General features: G+C 36.2%; 1 protein-coding gene across 1 annotated transcript; it reads right to left on the reverse strand.

The window, feature by feature from the left end:
• Positions 1-209: 209 nt before the first annotated feature.
• On the reverse strand, positions 210-1,082 carry LOC121979438. Its single transcript, XM_042531428.1, has one exon. The coding sequence runs from the start codon at positions 1,080-1,082 to the stop codon at positions 210-212; it is 873 nt and encodes a 290-aa protein (XP_042387362.1).
• Between the last annotated feature and the right edge of the window lie 17,177 nt (positions 1,083-18,259).

The raw sequence follows: 18,259 nt of genomic DNA on the forward strand, positions 1-18,259 counted from the left end.
CCTAAATATATATACATATATTTGTAAAGGCATAACAAAATTAAACAAGCTTATTAGCACGGCGGAGAAAAATAAATAAATAAATCTTGTTAATGTTTTTATTTCATCTGTCTTTCTCAAAATAAAGGAATTTTTTTTTAAAATAAAATTCTTTCATTTTCTACCCTGAAAATTATAAAAATTCAATAAATTGTTTCTACTATTGAGTATTACAACGACGGAGTGAGAATATTGAGAAGGGAAACTCGTGCGTTCATCAAGCTTCGGAACACCCTCTCGCTAATCCCCGTCTCCGTTAACCCTCCCATTAACTCCTCTGCCGCCTTCAACCTCTCCAACGCCACCACCTCCGTCTCTGCATCTGCTCCCCTCTTCCGCAGCTTTCTCAACACTGCCCCCACCACCGACGAGGATCCCAACGATCCTGTCGAACCCGCCGCCGTCGAGGCCTCCGCCGACACCGCCGCCACCGCGGTGAAGACAAACGCCGAGGCTGTCGCGGTCTCCGTCACGGCCTCTCTCAGGACTCTCGCGACGTCCACATCTCCCGACGAGATCCACGCCAGCGGCGTGGCGCCCTTTCCGGCGAGGTCCCTGACGGCGGCTGCGAGGCGGGCGAGATCCTTCTCGACGCGGCGGTGCCCCCTGAGGGCGGAGGCGAGCCGGCCGGCGTCACGGCGGCGGATGGACGAGCGGACCTCCGAGTGGAGCTGCTCGAGGGCGAGGACGGCGGTGCGGAAGGAGCCGTGGGCGTCGGCGAGGCGGAGGAAGTCGTCGAGGATGCGGTCGGCCCAGGCGGAGGCGGAAGGTCGGCGGAGCGGATCGCGGGCGAGGGGGAGGTGGAGGAGGTCGTCGAGCGCGGCGTGGAGGCGGGCGACGTCGAGGAGGACGGCAGCAACACGTTCTCCGGGCGCTCGTTCCCCGCTTGGCCAGAAGCGGAGGACGGAGATGAGGTGGTGGAGATGGGAAATTGCGGGGTGGGAGGGAAAGGGGACGCTGGAGGAGCGGGCGTGGCGGGGCCGACTGGCGTCGTCGTCGTGGTCGCAGGGAAGGGAGAGGGAGCGGCGGAAGTCGGAGGCCATCTCAAAAGACAAACCTAATTCCTTTTTTTTGTCCTTTTGTGGTGTTTGATGTGATGCGAAGGAAGAAGAGAGAAGGGTCGGTTTATAAAGGAGAAGGAAAATGGTGCACGAGTCGAGGGGCGACGAAGAGACACGGAGCGAATAAAAAAAGACAACTGTAACCAAACGGGGACGCCATTGGTTGAGGCGCCGATTAAATGCGAAAATTAAACGTAAATGAAGTTAATAAGTAGGACGTTGTTCCATATGTATCACTGCCTGAAGGCCTGAACACAGCGGGGATTCTTCTGTCAAGGACCACAACGCGAGACGGGATGGAAACGTGTACTGGTGTGTTGTGTCAACAGGTAAGGCCAAGCTGTTCCTTCCATCCTGCTGCATGAAAAGTGACCAGTAAATTAGCTTTTTTATTTTTTATAAGACCATCCCTAGCAGGAGGAGGGTGTTTAGGTTATGTTTACTTGGGAGAGTTGAAAGTAAAATTAAGGAAAAATTTTTACAGTGAAAAAATTTCCGTCGTTTATTTCATTAAAATTTTTCGAAGGAAAAGTAACGTAGTCCATCCACGGATAATTTTTGAGCCAAAATCGATCACCTCAAAATCGGACGGAAAACAACGGATGGAAAAAAAAATGACGCATGTACCCCTTTTGCATTCACAAAATTATATCATATATCAAAAAAAATGACGCATGTAGCCTTTTTAACTCATAAAATTACACTATGTACCAAAAAAAATAATGCATGCACCCTTTTTGATTTACAAAATTACATCATAAGTATTTACCTTCCTCTATCAAGGTAAACAAGTGTGCAAAGGAAAAGATTTCTTCACCATTTCTTTTCTCTTCCTCCAAAGATAACTTTCCATAGTTAATTCCTTTCCTTTCCTCATCCACACTCTTGAGTAAACAAGTATTTCTTTCCTTTCATCAAGGTAAACAGGATTCTCAGTATCTTCGTTGGTTCGTTTTGAATTAATAAATTATGGATCAGTATTAAACTTAGGTAGTTATAATATATGGGAAGGATAAACACTTAATTATTATTTAGGATTTCACTTCTAAATTTTGTTAGCCATGACCATCCCTTTTTGCTAGGGATTGTCTCCTCGGATCGGTACGATGATTAAAACATGGAGTGTTGTGAGGTTTTGGGGTCGAAATTCGGCATGACCGAGCATAACCTTTCCTATGTCTTAGCCATTTGTACTAATGACTAGTAGTCATCCGTGATTTACCTCTTCCGTGTTGGCCTAGAGACAGGTTGACGGGGGCGCTGGGGGCGAGTGAATCGCTTTTTGTCACATGGATCCTTTAGGGATCGTCCCCTCAAATAGGTCTAGTGACTAGCGCATGAGGTTTTGTCATCATGAGGTCTGAGATTCGAATCTCGGCAAAGTCGAGGTAAATGCCTCTCTTATGTGCTAGTCACTATTCCAAAGGCTAGTAGCCGCCCGTCATTTACCTCCTCCGTGTTGGCCTTAGGACGGGTTGGCGGGGGGCGCTGAGGGCGAACATATTCGTCTTTTGCCACCATGGATCCTCTAGGGATTCCTGGACCCTGTGTAACTCATCCCACCATCACCTGCCCTTTCGGCTGTCGTGATTTACCTTCCGCGTGATGGTCCAGGGTCGGATGTAGCGAGGGCGCTGGGGGTGAACGATTTCGTCTAGGGGAGTTGTTGATATGACGGTTCTATATTTATGGATCCTCTGAACCATATTGTCTGGTTCAAAGGATAAATCAATTTATTTATAGGTAGGATTCCATGGATCCCATCTATATAACAAGTGGGATCTATAAAACTTCACCTATGAACGACCCTTGGTCCAGGAGTAAATTAGGGGTCGCGGTCTAAAGGATCATGCCTGTCCTAATTGCTTGAGGTTATAGTAGATTAGAAAAACATTAACATGTCATCTAGATATTTACAATTCAATATTTAATTATGATATATTTGTAAGATTTTTTTTTTCAAATGAGCCGTATAATCATAGAATACTGAATTTTTAAATCATTCATCATAAATATTTCCCGATTTACTTTTGACAAAGGAACAGGAGCCGAAATCATTCCAAATTCGGTGTTATATAGTTCTAACATTTTTTAAATTTTACTGACTTCAAATTTTATTATTAATTAATTATTAGTCGCACTCGTAATTTCGAGAATAAAAATAAATTTATATTATTATTATTATTTTAAAATTATTTTTTTTTAATTTCACAAATTTATAAAAAATCTTACATTAGAGATGGAGTAAGTCACTATTTAAATTTAACCCACAGATTTTAGAAAAACGTACCGATGGAGTTTATAGAAGGGAGTTCATTTTTTTTTGTTGAAAATGGGGGACGATGAACACGTTTAATGTGACTGCGATGTTATTTAATGTATGCAGTAGACAGTGGGTGCCGGGAGCCAACGGACATGAAGCCCATCGATGGGGCGGCTGAAGCAGGTTTAGTATAATAAGCAAAGATTCCAAATGTCGTTCTTGGGCACTGTGGCTGCGCCGCTGCTGGCACATTTTTGGACAAAGTTTATACAATAATTTATAAGGGTCTGCTCAAGTTTGTGGATGGATAAAAACGTATTATACTATTCTTCCATTCTACTCCTCAATTATTCTCCTATTCTCTTTCCCCTCTCCCTCTCCGGATGAATACAATTTCTCTTCTTCATCCCTTTCTTATATGCATGAATCCTTTTTCTTCTTTTCTCTCATCTCTTTTCTTTCCTCTTACTTTTAATTTGGATGTATACATATTATAAGCCTAATATGATTTCATATTAAGCCTAGGGGGTTTGGGCTTAGCTTATTGTTCCGATAAAATTTTAACATCTCTAGAAAAATCGAAATATCCAATGAACGACATCGTTAGACTCCTTACAATATTAGAAATTTACAAAATCTAAAATATGTCAAATCAGACATGTTTAGGTCTATTAATGGATTTTGGTCAAAATTCACTGATCGATCTAGATACTTCATTTTACAATCATTTCAAGTCCCATGAATTTTTGAGATTGCAAAGAGTCTGATAGTGTCGTCCATTATATATTTTGATTTCTCCAAAGATATTAAAATTTTATTAAAAAAATCAATTGAAGTATAAAACCCATTCACATTAAACTTACATTAGGTATGCTATTTTTCTATATCAGGGACAATGTGAGCTTGATATTTTTCCATATAAGACCCAACGTGGGTCTAATATGATTTATATCAGACACACATGATTACAATTTTGTTTATTTTTTTGATAAAATTGTAACACTTTCGTAGAGGTTGAAATATGCAATGGATGATGTCATTGAACTCCTTGCAACCTCAGAATTCTATAGGACCTGAAATGAATCCAATCGGATATATCTAGGTTCATCAATGAGTTTTGATCAAAATCCACTAATTGACATATAGACCTTAGATTGTAATCATTTTAGGTTATGTGGATTTCTAAGACTGTAAGCAATCTAATAGTATCATCTATTACATATTTCGATTTCTTCGGAGATGTTAAAATGTTATTGGAAGAATTAGCTAAACTTGAACCCCCGTGGACCTGATATGAATGTGTTTATGGTTTAGCTAATTTTTTCGATAAAATTTTAACACCTCTGGAAAAGCCAAAATATGCAATGGAAGACTACATCGTTGGACTCCTTGCAGCCTCAAAAATCTACAGGACTTGAAATGGTTGTAATATGAGGTCCATAGGTCAAAGAATGCATTTTGATCAAAGCTCACTTATAGACTAGACATGACCGATTAAATCCATTTCAGATCATGTAGATTTCTAAGGTTGCAAGGAGTCCAACGGTATCATCTATTGCATATTTTTGTTGGGGTTGCAAGGTTGCAAACATAGTTCCATATTGAAAAACACATGGGAAAGATTATGAGTTTATAAGAGAAATGATATCTCCATTGGCATGAGTTTTTTTGGGTAGAGCTCAAGAGCAAAACCATGAGGACTTAAGCCTAAAGTGGACAATATCATGTAATTATGGAGATATATAAATTTTTTCGATCCTACAATTGGTATCAGAGCCTAGACTGCCAGAAGATTTAACCGCCGACTGTGCACAAAAGCTATGGTCTGGTTGAGCTATATGACTACAATATTTACCTCGAACAAAGAAAGTGGGGGGTTGTAAGACTGCAAACATAGTCCCACATTGAAAAACACATTGTTTTGAGGTCTTTTGGGTAAAGCTCAAATGGACAATATCATACCATTGTGGAGATATCTAAATTCTTTTCGATCTAATAATTTTTACTTCTTCGAAGGTATTAAAATTTTATCAAAAAAATTATCAAAATCATAATCCCATGGGCATGATATGGAAAAATATCAAGCTCACGTTAGGTTAATATGAATCCATACCAGGGCTAATGTAGGCTTGATATGAATCCATATCAGGACTAATGTAGGCCTGATATGAATCCATATCAAGCCTAACATAGACATGATATCAATGAGTTTATATACTTTAGTTAATTTTTTCGATAAAATTTTAATTCCTCTACAGAAGTCGAAATATGCAATGGACGACACTGTTAGACTCCTTACAGTCTCAAAAATTCACAGGACTTGAAATGATTACAATTTGAGATCTCTAGGTCGATTAGTTGATTTTGACCAAACTCACTGATGGACCTACACGGGTTTGATTAGACTCATTTAAGATCCCATGAATTTTTGAGGTTGCAAGAACTCTAATAATATCGTCCATTATATATTTTGACTTCTCCGAATATGTTAGAACTTTATTAGAATAATTAGTTAACCTCTAATCCTCATGAGCTTAATATGGAATTATATCATGTATCCAAAAGAGAGGAAAGAGAGGAGAGGAAAGGAAAAAGAAGAGAGATTACATATGAGAAAGGAAAAAGAAAAAAAAAACTAAATGCATCAAAGAAAGAAAAGAAAAGGAGAAAATGATTAAGAGGTGGAACTGGAATCAGAAGAATAATAAATTAAATACACCCTTTTGATAAATAATACAAAAATACAATACATCATTTGATTGATTCGTAAACTTGAGTACATCAAAATTGCCGAAGTTTATATGAGTATTCAAAGGTTGGAGAGACCTGGCGTCGTGGATTTTTATTGTTATTATTTTTTGAGAAAAAAATACTCAAAAACATAAAAAAGCGTCTTAAATTTTATCAATGGTTAAAAAAACATCTCCGGTTAAAAAAATATACTTAAAAGAGCATCTACATTTTGTAAACGGTCAAAAATGGAGACAGATCCCTGGTAAAAAAAACAAAAAATTAGAATAGGGAATGAATTATGGTGAGATTGTGATCACTATTTAATTATAATTAATTATGATTTTTTCTTAGATTTATCGACTCCTAGATTATAATTTACGTTGAGACAGATGACCGAAGATCATCCGAAGGTCGTCGGCGGTGGATAAATGGTTAGGCAGTCTGACGTCGAGCGAGGGGTGATCTCCGGATGACCTCCGATCATTCGTCTCAATTCAAACTATAATTTAGAGGACGATGAACACAAAAAAAGATCATAACTAATTACAATCAAATTATAATCATGATCCGACTACAATTATAAATGATCCATCTCCTACTTTATTATTTTTTTTTGAAAAAAAGTTTAGGCTCGTCTAAAATAGGACATCTCTTATTTTAAGACGCCTATTATATATTCATATTCAAAATATCTTTTATTTCAGTAGTTACTTATAGCAACTTCAAGCTGCTGTAATGTTTAACAACTAAAAATATTTAGGAATGATAAATTTAGGACGTTGTCTATTGGGTGATGAGGCGCTTGGGCTTTTAAATTTTTTTTTATTAAATTTAGGGAAAGATTCAGAATTTTAAGTTGCGGAATATCACATACTAAATGACAAAAGTAATTCTTACACATAATTATATAACTTTTAATAAATAAAATATAATAATTAAAAATAGATGGAATACTCCATGTTAATAAAAATATATTAATTAAATATAATTATCTAACGAAAAGAAATTTGGTATTGTTGTAGATTTTTACAGTCTTCAATAATACCTGGATGCTCAAATTTGTATTCATTTTTCTTTCAATATATATATATTATTAAGGCATCTTAGAAAAAAGATCTTTATTTCACTTTGAAGTCTTATTTTATAATATTTATAGTAGAAAATAATTCTTCTATAATAATAATAATAATAATAATAATAATAATAATAATAATAATGGAAGTTATAAGAGTTAGCACAAATACGATTACTTTAAAAATGAGGTTGACCAATATTTTATAAAAATTGTCCAACCAAATTTAGAAATTTATTCAATATCCCCAAATCGATACAAAATTCGTAGTTACATCTAAATATACAACAAATATCAATTTTTGATATCAATTTAATCAAACCAAAATTGCATAAACCAATTCAAAAATTTGCTCACCCTCAAATAGCTTTGAAATTCTCAATTTAGAATTGAAATCAAGTTCAAAAACTTTATAAAAGTTATCATCCTAGGATAGCACAATGTTCGACGATGACGAATAAGTTCACAGGCAGCTAGCTCTGATGTAAAATAGTAGCCGATGACTCGTCTCAAGGTTACGATATTGTTTTAAAATTTTGATACCAAACTATAACTAAAAAAAATTAGGTCACGAATTTTTTAAACATATAATCAATGGTGAAAGTAACTCGATGACGCCACAATCAATAGTGAAAGTAACTAGATGGTGGGATAATTTGGTCATGAGAGAGAAGATAAATTTAGGTCGGCATAATTTTCCTTCCTAGTAGTTTTTAATTACAAATTTCTATTTGGAATTATTTTAATTCTATAAAAGAGTTAATTATCTTAGCATCTAGAATATATCACTATTAGAACATCTATAATGTTCATTATTACATATGTTAATAACACCGCATGGTATTAATGTACGTTATATAGGGGTGTTATAATATCCCTCCGCTTGAATGCATTCAAAGAAATACGTTCAATTCTTTGAACGCGTTCAAGCAACGTGGGGTGGGCCAGCTGCCTACCCCACGTATTTTTTTTAATCTTTTAATTTTTTATTAAAAATTTAAAAATTTAAAATTAATAATTGAATAAAACGGTTAATTTTTAACGGTTAGTTTTAACGGCTAGTTCGAAATTTCATCTATAAATACCCACTAATGTGTATACATATTTTCATTCCAACTCATTACACTCTCCAATTCTACTTTCTAGATATTCATTTCATCTATTTTTTTTTTTAAATTCCTACCATCTTATTTTCTATCCGAAATGGATGAAAATAATAGGGCATTTTTTACAAATTTCTTGAATTCTACAAATAACTCGCAAGAATATTCATCTTCCCCAAATCCACAAATTCCACTGAATTATTAATATCCACATCCATTTCCAAATATGTCGTTTCATCCACAAAATCTTCAAAATTTTAAGGTTTTGGAAATTCTATGAATCATTCTAATTATGCCCCTTGAGGTCCATATCAACGTTCCAGCTGAATATTGGCAAAACATGAGTCATCCGTATTTCACGCCGTCGGTTGCTCATGGATATGCTACCCCACATACAACTGGTATGTCTTTCACTCCTTCGATGTCGAATTAACTTGCAACTCCCACTTTTGTCCTGAAAACTCAACTTTCAAATAATGAATCCCCAATTGAGGTGGTCAATTTAGAAAAAATGGTTTCAAATGCTGAGGGTACAAGAAAGCGTTCAAGTTGGACAAAGGTTGAAGACGAGGTCTTAGCGAGAAGTTTTGTCACTATCAGTGATGATCTAATAATCAACAACGATCAAAAGAAGATGCTTTTTAGGAACGTGTTGCAAGCTACTACAATGAGAATCACCCTCAAGTTCAAACACCAAAAGTGCAAATGTTATACAGGCACATTGACACAATACAATCCAAAAGAAGGTATATCGATTCAACGCAAATTACAATAGTATTTACAGTTCATATCGAAGTGGTCACAGTGATGAAGATATATTAAGGTTTGCGTACGAAAAATATTGATCCGAAAACAATAGCGTTGCATTCAATCTCGAGCATGTGTGGAGAATTGTCAAAGATCGTCCAATGTTTACTCCACAGTCTGTTGATCACTTTGTGGTCACAAAGAAGACGAGGACCTCAGAATCAGGAGCAAGCAACACCTCCTCTAACTAAGATGTGAGTATAGACCTGGATGATGAAGATACTCGTCCAATGAGATAGAAAGCAACAAAAAGAAAGGGAAAAGACAAAGTAAAATCGACCATAGAAGATCTGACACCAAACTACAACAATATTTTTACAAAGTTCACTGAGTATACAAGCGCGAAGAAGTCCGAAGTCGATCTGAAACACAAACAACTTGAAATAGAGGAGATTAAGGCAAAAGTTGCCTTGTCCAAATCTGAAACTAAGAATCGTCGCTTGAAATTGAAGGAGTACAAAATATTGAACAAAGATACCTCTCAGATGACAAAGGAATAACTTATCATACATGAATGTCTATGCCAGGATATTATGTGGAGATGGAATATCTAAATTGTTTACTCAACATTCATTTTCTAGTATTATTATATTTTTGAGTTATTATAATTTTCAATTATTGTATTTCTCATTTCAATTAATGTGATTTCCAATTATTATAATTTTACAAATAGTTATTGTAAACTAGCCGTTGGAAACTAGCGGTTGAAAACTAGCTATTGCAAACTAGGCATTACAAACTAGCCGTTGCAAACTATCCATTACAAACTAGCTGTTGCAAACTAGTCGTTAGAAACTAGCTGTTGTAAACTAGTTGTTGCAACTTGCCATTGCAACTTGTCTTTGCAAACTAGCCGTTGCATGAGAACAACAATATATATAAACACATTGTGCTACGAGATTTTCATTCGATTATAACGTGTTTCCTCCAAAAATGTCTCATTCTACAGGCTAGCTCAAGTTCCAGCTCGACAAGCGAAGATGAAGTCCATGTTGAAATTGATGAGCAAGCTTATGATTCGGGTGAAGAACTAATGTTATTGATTCTTCAACAACACCAATAACTTATGGAAGCATATCAAAGGAGAGACACACGCAGAAGAAGAAGATTCATCTAAAGAAATCGTGATGCTGGGCATGAGAGGCTCGTCAATGATTATTTCTCTATAAATCCGGTGTATCACGATGAAATATTTCGAAGACGATTTCGAATGCGAAGAGAGTTATTTCTCCGCATAGTGAATGCATTAGAGAATCATTCAGTGTTTTTTCAACATAGGGATGATGTTGTGCGAAGAAAAGGGTTGTCACCACTACAAAAATGCATCGCTGCAATTCGTCAACTGGCTTACAGAGTCCCCGCCGACCATCTTGATGAGTACCTACGTATGAGTGAATCAACTGCCATCAGGTATCTTTTCAAGTTCCGCGAATATGTAGTTGAAATATTTGGTGATAGGTACTTAAGAAGGTCAAATATGGATAATGTTCAACGTCTTCTACAAATGCATGATAAGAGACATGACTTCCCTAGCATGTTGGGTAGCCTTGATTGTATGCACTAGAAATGGAAAAATTATCCAATTGTTTGGAAAAGTCAATTTACAAGGGGACATAAGTCACCAACAATCGTACTTAAAGTGATCGCGTCTCATAACTTATGGTTATGACATGCATTCTTTGGAGTTATTGGTTGACGTAACGATATTAACGTGTTATATGAACCTCCCATATTCAATAACATCTTACAAGGAAATACGTCGGTGATTAATTTCAAGGTGAACGACACTATATATACGAAGGCTTATTATCTAACAGATGGAATATATCCCAAGTGGGCTACTTTTGTTAAGACTTTTCCTTGCCCGGAGGATACCGAGAGGAAGTTGTTTAAGGAAAAACAGGAGTATGCAAGAAAAGATGTCGAACGGGCATTTAGGGTGCTCCAATCTCGATGGGCGATTGTCAGATGCCCATCTCCTTATTGATATAGGAAAAAGTTAAAACAAATCATGTTAGCATGCATTATTTTGCATAATATGATTGTTGAGGTTGAGGGAGTCACGTGACAAATTGGTATAACAATGAAGGTGACGAACCTGCACAACCTATCCATGACTCAAACTGAGGATTTCAGAATTATCTCCAGACAAATTCTGAGCTACGTAACACTCAATTTCATCACCAACTTCACACTGACTTAATTGAGTATATCTAGGGGCAATACAATAACAATCCGTGAATTAGTATTTCATATGTTATTTTTAATTTCATCATAGTGTGGTTTATTCTATAAGTTATTGTTGCATTTCAATTTAATAATCATCTATTTTATGAACAACTTTGTAATTTCATTTTCTCATAAACATCTATTTTATTTAATAAATATATTAAAAAATTAATATTTTTTTTTGAAAAATGGTAAAATTATTTTTTAAAAGTAAGATTATTATTAAAAAATAATAATAATTTAAATATTTTAAAACATATTTAAAATATATTTATTTAATATGATATAATTTTAAGATGATTGAGTGGACAGTGAGACCCATGAATAATTAGTATTAACGTTAAAATGAATGTGGGTGAAAGACATATGCTATTATAACGAGTATATGGCAGTGGACCCTATGCTTTTTGATGAGATGGTGGGTGTTATAACACGGATGCATTGTGGATGCTCTTATAACATTTACTATCTTATTAAAAAGCATGGAGTCCATTGCCACATACTTATTATAACAACATATCTCTTTCACTTATATTCTTTTTAACATTAACACTCATTATTTATGAGTTCCACAATCCACTCAATTATTTTAAAATTATATCATATTAAATAAATATATTTTAAATATGTTTTAAAATATTTAAATTATTATTATTATTTTTAATAATAATTTTACATTTTCAAAAATAATTTTATTATTTTTTAAAATATTATTAAATAAAATAGATGGTTTTAATAAATAAAGTTAAAAAAATAAACACATGGGGTGGGCTAGCCAGGCCCTAGCCCACCCCACATTGCTTGAACACACTTAATGTATTGAATGCATGCAAGTGAAAGGGTGTTATAATACCCTTTACAATGGTGTTTAATACCAAGAGACGTTATAACACTCCATTAATATATGTATTGTGAATGTTCTAAAATCTAAATAGTGTACAGGTATGTAGATCCGATCTAGGTATAATATAATAATAATATTATTAAAAAAATTATTCATTTATTTTATGAAAGAGGACAAATTTTATATCCTTTATTTTTAATAAAATAATGGATAGATGAATTTATAAATTCATCTATTGATCCATTTATAAATATACTTTCATCCATCTAAAATCGGACGGAAAACATTCCCTTCCTTGGCGTGTTGCAGCCCTCAAATACGGAGTGGGCTGCATTGTGCGACGTCGGCCTCCTCGCTGCTGAACACCCCGGCCACCTTGTAGCTAGGGTATGAACTCTTCAGGGATCTCCATCGCAACGACTTCAATCGTGTTGACAAACGAGACGGAGCCATTGTGAGGGCCAGAGCCGGAGGACTGGTTCGAAGAAGATTAAAATAAAATAAAATTAAGAAGCTATTATAATATTATATTAGTTGTTACAAAGTTACTGCACGTTAGAGTAGTTTATCTTTAGAAAAAACAAACAAAAAGATATTCTTTTAAGTTTTGCCAATGTTTTTTCACGTCCATCGAGTGCATGTGACGGTTTGGGGATCACAAACTGACCTGAAAGGGTCTCTTTCGTGCAAGTAACGTCCATGCCCATGCACGGCTACGTGATCTGTATGGTTGATCTGGCCCTTCAGTTAGCTGCACAATTTGTTGAAACATAACACAACAGTAAAAAAAAAAACATAGAAAAATAATAAACTAGATAATACCGAATTTAGAGTGATCAATTTAATTTTACAATTTTTTTTTATTCATCACTAGAATATATCAAAAAAAATATTTTTATTAAGTGATTCAGAAGTCCAACATCCCATAATTACATGTTTTATTTGAAGAAAAAATTATTATAAATACATTGTAACTGAAGATACGGATCAATATATGCACTGCCATATCAAATACCGAATTACTGACAATGATTTCTTACTTACGATCATTTATAGATTTCATGGTGCAGTTATTCAAAGACGGTTAGAAGAGGGACTTACTCAGCTTGGCGAGAACATAAAGGATTTGTGGTTATTCATGGGGGATTTCAACACACTGCTATATTTTTATGAAAAAGGAGGCTTTCGACATAGCCGGCCCTGAGATGATCAATCTGGGACAGTTGCATAGGGCCCTACCTTTAGTAGGGCTAGACCCATTTTCTATATTTTTAGTAATTGGTCTTAGGAAAATGCAGAACTGGCACACACGTTTTATTGTATCGAAAATCATGCAAGCATGCTTTGTGGAATGTTTAACTAACTCTCCATCTTAGAGTATCTCAAATGTAAGGTTTTTAAAGAAGTTCGTAAAATAAAAAATCTGAACAAAAAAGTTTTAACCATTATAGATATAAGGTTTGAAGTTTATAGTTCAAAAACAGTAATGAAATTTCAAAGCTATTTTTTTTTCTTGAAATTGATATAATATGCATGTATTCAAGCAAATTACATGTTAGGAATTGAACCATACAAAAATCATTTAGAGCTCTAACTATTAGAGATATTTCAATAAATTTTTAGAATATTCACTACAAAAAAAATGGAGGTTTCAACACCCAGTTTTATAGAAACCGTTGCTATATATCTTGATTTGCAACGATTCACATAACCGAGTCTAAATTATATAATTTGCAGCTGCCAAATGTGGTCGCTACATGATATCAATATTAGAAGCGGTTTGTGAACGCGGCAAAAGACATATTTTAGGATCAGTTTCTATAACCACTCCTACAGCTGTAATGAGAACATTTAGTAGCGGTATGTAACCAAGTTAAAAATTATATCAGAAAAACCCTTAACTATTTATTTTGTGGGTCGATTGCATCCCTGTCTATCCAATCTTGACTATGGGAAAAGTTGTGTTTACAAACGAAAATATTCCGTCTAAATTGAATTTGGTTGGTAAATAAAAGATTTACCAGCCAAATTGTACTTTAGCCAGTAAATAATTTTAATTACCGACAAAAATTTATTTGGCAGGCAATTTTAATTTATTATTGACACAAGTTTAATATGGTCGGTAATGTGTAATTTTTTTACCTATCAAAATTAGATTTGGTATGTGATCTTGTCGGGAAGCTGAGAAGACGGATCTGCCGGTGTGACGTGCCTGGAATGTTGACCACATCCCCATGACCCGGATGATGAGTTGTCTTCTGTGTTGACCAAGTCATCCGAAGTCCTCTGGTCAACGGTACCTGTAGCCAGCGACCAGGTTGCCCCGGTCTCTGGTACCCCGATGCTCAAGGCGGGTGCTACGAATATATAAGTAGTCGCATAAATAGAGCAATAAAATAAGTGACGAGTACGAACACGTACCCTGGCCCCGGGGGGCGCTCTCGGATGGATGGATGAGCTGGTTGTGGCGCTGATCAGGTCGTCGCAGCCATGAAGAATAGATAGACGTTCGCCAGATGAGTAACGTAACTAGCTCCTGTGGCTCAAAGCCGGACGCGATATGGATCCGTATGGTGATGCGTGGCCTAACTACCACGCTGACTCGCAGGCCGGAATAGGGGCACGAAGGCCGGAATGCAATAGCGGCGCACAGGCCGAATACTCCATCGGCTCGCAGACCAAAGTAGACAAATAATACGAAACCTAAGCATGCGGACGACGGCTGCCCGAAGGGTGACGGTGATTGTCGCCGGGGGCGACGACCGCTGGAGGCAGTGCCGATGGTCGCTGGAGATAGTAGTCGCCTAAGGTGGTGGCGACAGTAGTCGCTGGAGGCGGCGAAGCTGGACGCCTGAAGAGGCGGCGGCGCTGGATGCCGGAAGAGGAGGCGATGCTGGACGCTAGAAGAGGAGGCGGCGCTGGACGCCGGAAGAGGAGGCGGCGTTGGACGCTAGAAGAGGAGGCGACGCTGGATGCCGGAAGAGGCTGCGGTGGTCGCTATATGCGACTGCGGTGGCCGCTGGACGCTGCGGCTGTGAACGTGAGGGAGAAAGGCGTCGGGTCCGTCCGGTGGTGACGGACCAGGCAGAGGCAGCAGCTTCCCATCTCTCTACTCAGTGACGACGTAAAAGGCACGAAGGAGGCCTCCTTGTGTCGACGGCGGAAGGCCAAAACACGAACCCCCCCAGCTTGCCTTCTTTCTCCCTATTTGCGGCAGCAGCGGTGGAGAAACTCGAACCCACCTCTTCCCCCTAATGGCGGCCGGAGGGCAAGAGGTGGAGGAGAGGAGCAGCTGGCGGCCGGCTCCGGTGCCGGCGAGGGAGAAGGAAGAAAGTTGGCGGCCCCCCACGCAAAACGTGAACCAACCCCCCTCTTATGAACAGTGCTCCTCAAGCCCTAACTTGTGCCCAATGACCAGAACACCCCTCTTCTTTCCCTTAATCCCCTTTGGGCCCTTCCACATATCCGCATCAGTATGTATTATTTAATTTGTTTACTAACCAAAATTTGATTTGGCTAGTAATATTTAATTTTTTTACTAGCCAAATATATTTGATCAATAATGTGTAATTTTTTATCGATAATAGTTAAATTTATATGGTAATATTTAATTTTTTTGTTGAAAAAATTTCTAGTAAAAATTTAGATGATAATTATTATAATATAATTAAAGTTTTAATACCAATCTTAATTATTTAATTATTAATCAATAATTGAAATTAATTTATAATCTGTTTGTTTTATTTTAATCCAGTCGTACTTAATGTTTTTTTTTAATTTTCTTTATATCATTTTCTTTCTTTTTTTTAATTTTTATTCTCCTTAGGTTTCTTTTCCCAAACCTCCTCAACTCACAACCCATCTCACGCCGAAAAACCCTTCTTCTTCCTCTACTCACACCGAGAAACTCTAAATCTCCGTTAATCCTTCGTTCGAACAAGGTATAGTCATTCTTTCCAATTATCACTCGCTCCATTCTTTGGTTTATGACTGTTCCTTTTAATTTGATGAATATCCTTTTGTCTTTGTGCCTTCTGTGCACTTATTTGAATGAACAACGAGAAGGTCCTTGGTTGGAATCCTAAGGTTTAGGGTTCTGGAAGGCTTAGCATACTTATCTGTATTTTTTTTTAATATGCAACTCCTCTCTTCACAGCTGTGAGTTAAAATCGCTACAAGAAGCAGCGACGCTAAGAGACCCCAAGAATCCAGAGTTTCTTCTTCCTCTTTACATCGAAGAAAATTGTAAGCGCAGGGATACACAACCAGTTCTTGCCAATTTTGTGGGTACTATTGCTAGAGATGGGAACTTGTTACCCCTTAATTTTCTTGATTGGAGAAAGATGCCCAAAAAAATGCTTGAATGATGTATGGAGAAAAGTGACTGTAAGTTGTTAAGTGTTTAATTCCAAATTTGAATTTAATGCATTCATATTATTTATTAATATTTATAGGCACGTTTTGATATTCCTGATCGCCGTCGAGATGTTATTATGCAAATGATGGGGGCAATATGGAGGCGATGAAGGACTGAAATCAAAGCTAAGTCTTATAATCCGAATACTCCATTGGATGAGCTTGTTTCCATTCGTCCAGTTCCTTAAAAGTTGACTCCTGAAGTTTGGGAAGCATTGTGCCATTACTGGAACACTAATGAGATAGTAAATATATTGATTGTTTTTTTTATATATTTCTAGTGTCAAGTTAAATGCAATTTTTTTTTATAAAATTTCAAAATTAATCAAGAAAATGCGAAGAAAAAAAGAGGGAGTCATGGAGCATAAATTTGTAAGTTTCAAATTGTGTTTTGTTTTTACAACTAGATTCATATAATCCATTTATTGTGTAGATCATGATAATCCTAAACTATTGAAGTTCTATGATTTTACTTAATATGTCATGATAATGATCGATTATGATTGCTTTGCTATCCAATACTATAATTTCCTTTTTTGTGATTAGTTACTTATTTAATTGATAAAGAATATGATTTGATGTATATTTTGTGTTTTTTTTGTACAATATTATTAATGTGATGTAATTAGTTAGAGTCAAAATTTATTTCAATTATAGAGATGTGAAGTGCCTTAAAGTAGCATAAATAAAGTAATATTTCTTTGTGTGGTCTTTATGCATATTTAGTTAGAAGGTTTTCTCATTAAAATCCTTCCAATTCCTTTTATAATTCATCTCTTTGAATATTCGTTCACTGATAAAAATCCACAATATTTGTTAATGTTACTTGACACTTGATCTAAAACTGATTTTCCATAAGTAGTTTTAGGAAAAGGGGAGAAAATCTACTCGCATTGAGATAATAAAAATAAGTCGTTGAAGTAAAAAGAGAGGAGATGCTCCTGTAGATGATGAAGTGATCCGAGTTGAGATAGTAATTTCTTTTAATTTTTCATATTTATTTCTCAGTATTCTTCGCATTTTATCAAATATTTTTTTGATAGACTTTACTAGATGAAGCTGTGCGGCGTCGACTTCAAGACAAGCATGAGGGAACTCAACCTACAGAAGTGCATGAGGACACATTTTGGTTATAATTTCTTTACATTTTATTTATTTATTTATGGTGGTTAAAGTTATTACAATTATACGATATTAAGTATATTTTTTGTGTAGTGATGTTTTTGGACCCGAACATTTTGGCCGAGTTCGATGTTTAGGTGCTGGTGCACTTCCTAGCCAAGTTTTCCCCGAGCTGTGTAAGTGCACAATCTATACACCAAGTTATCACTATAATTCAAATATGACAGCCGAATTCAAGGAAATGCAACAAAGAAATAAAAGAAATGGAGGCACAGGAAGTACAGAGGCGGATAGTAACAGAGCAAATGATAAGGCAAATGCATGACCAACAACTTCAAAATTTTGCACATATTATGCAGAGTATGATATCCGGAGCTGTTGGAGGATCTCATGGCCCAGAATTCTTACCGGCACAGGTAATAAAAATATTTAATATTTATCAGTAACAATTGAACCATTCAAAAATATATAAATACATGCATCATTTTAACTAATATCTTTTTTTTAATAGATGGCGGCTATAATGACAGAGATTATGCAACGAAATATAGATGCTCCACCAAATACAAA

The sequence above is a fragment of the Zingiber officinale genome, chromosome 5A (genome assembly GCF_018446385.1).
Source record: "Zingiber officinale cultivar Zhangliang chromosome 5A, Zo_v1.1, whole genome shotgun sequence".
Classification (NCBI taxonomy): Eukaryota; Viridiplantae; Streptophyta; class Magnoliopsida; order Zingiberales; family Zingiberaceae; genus Zingiber; species Zingiber officinale.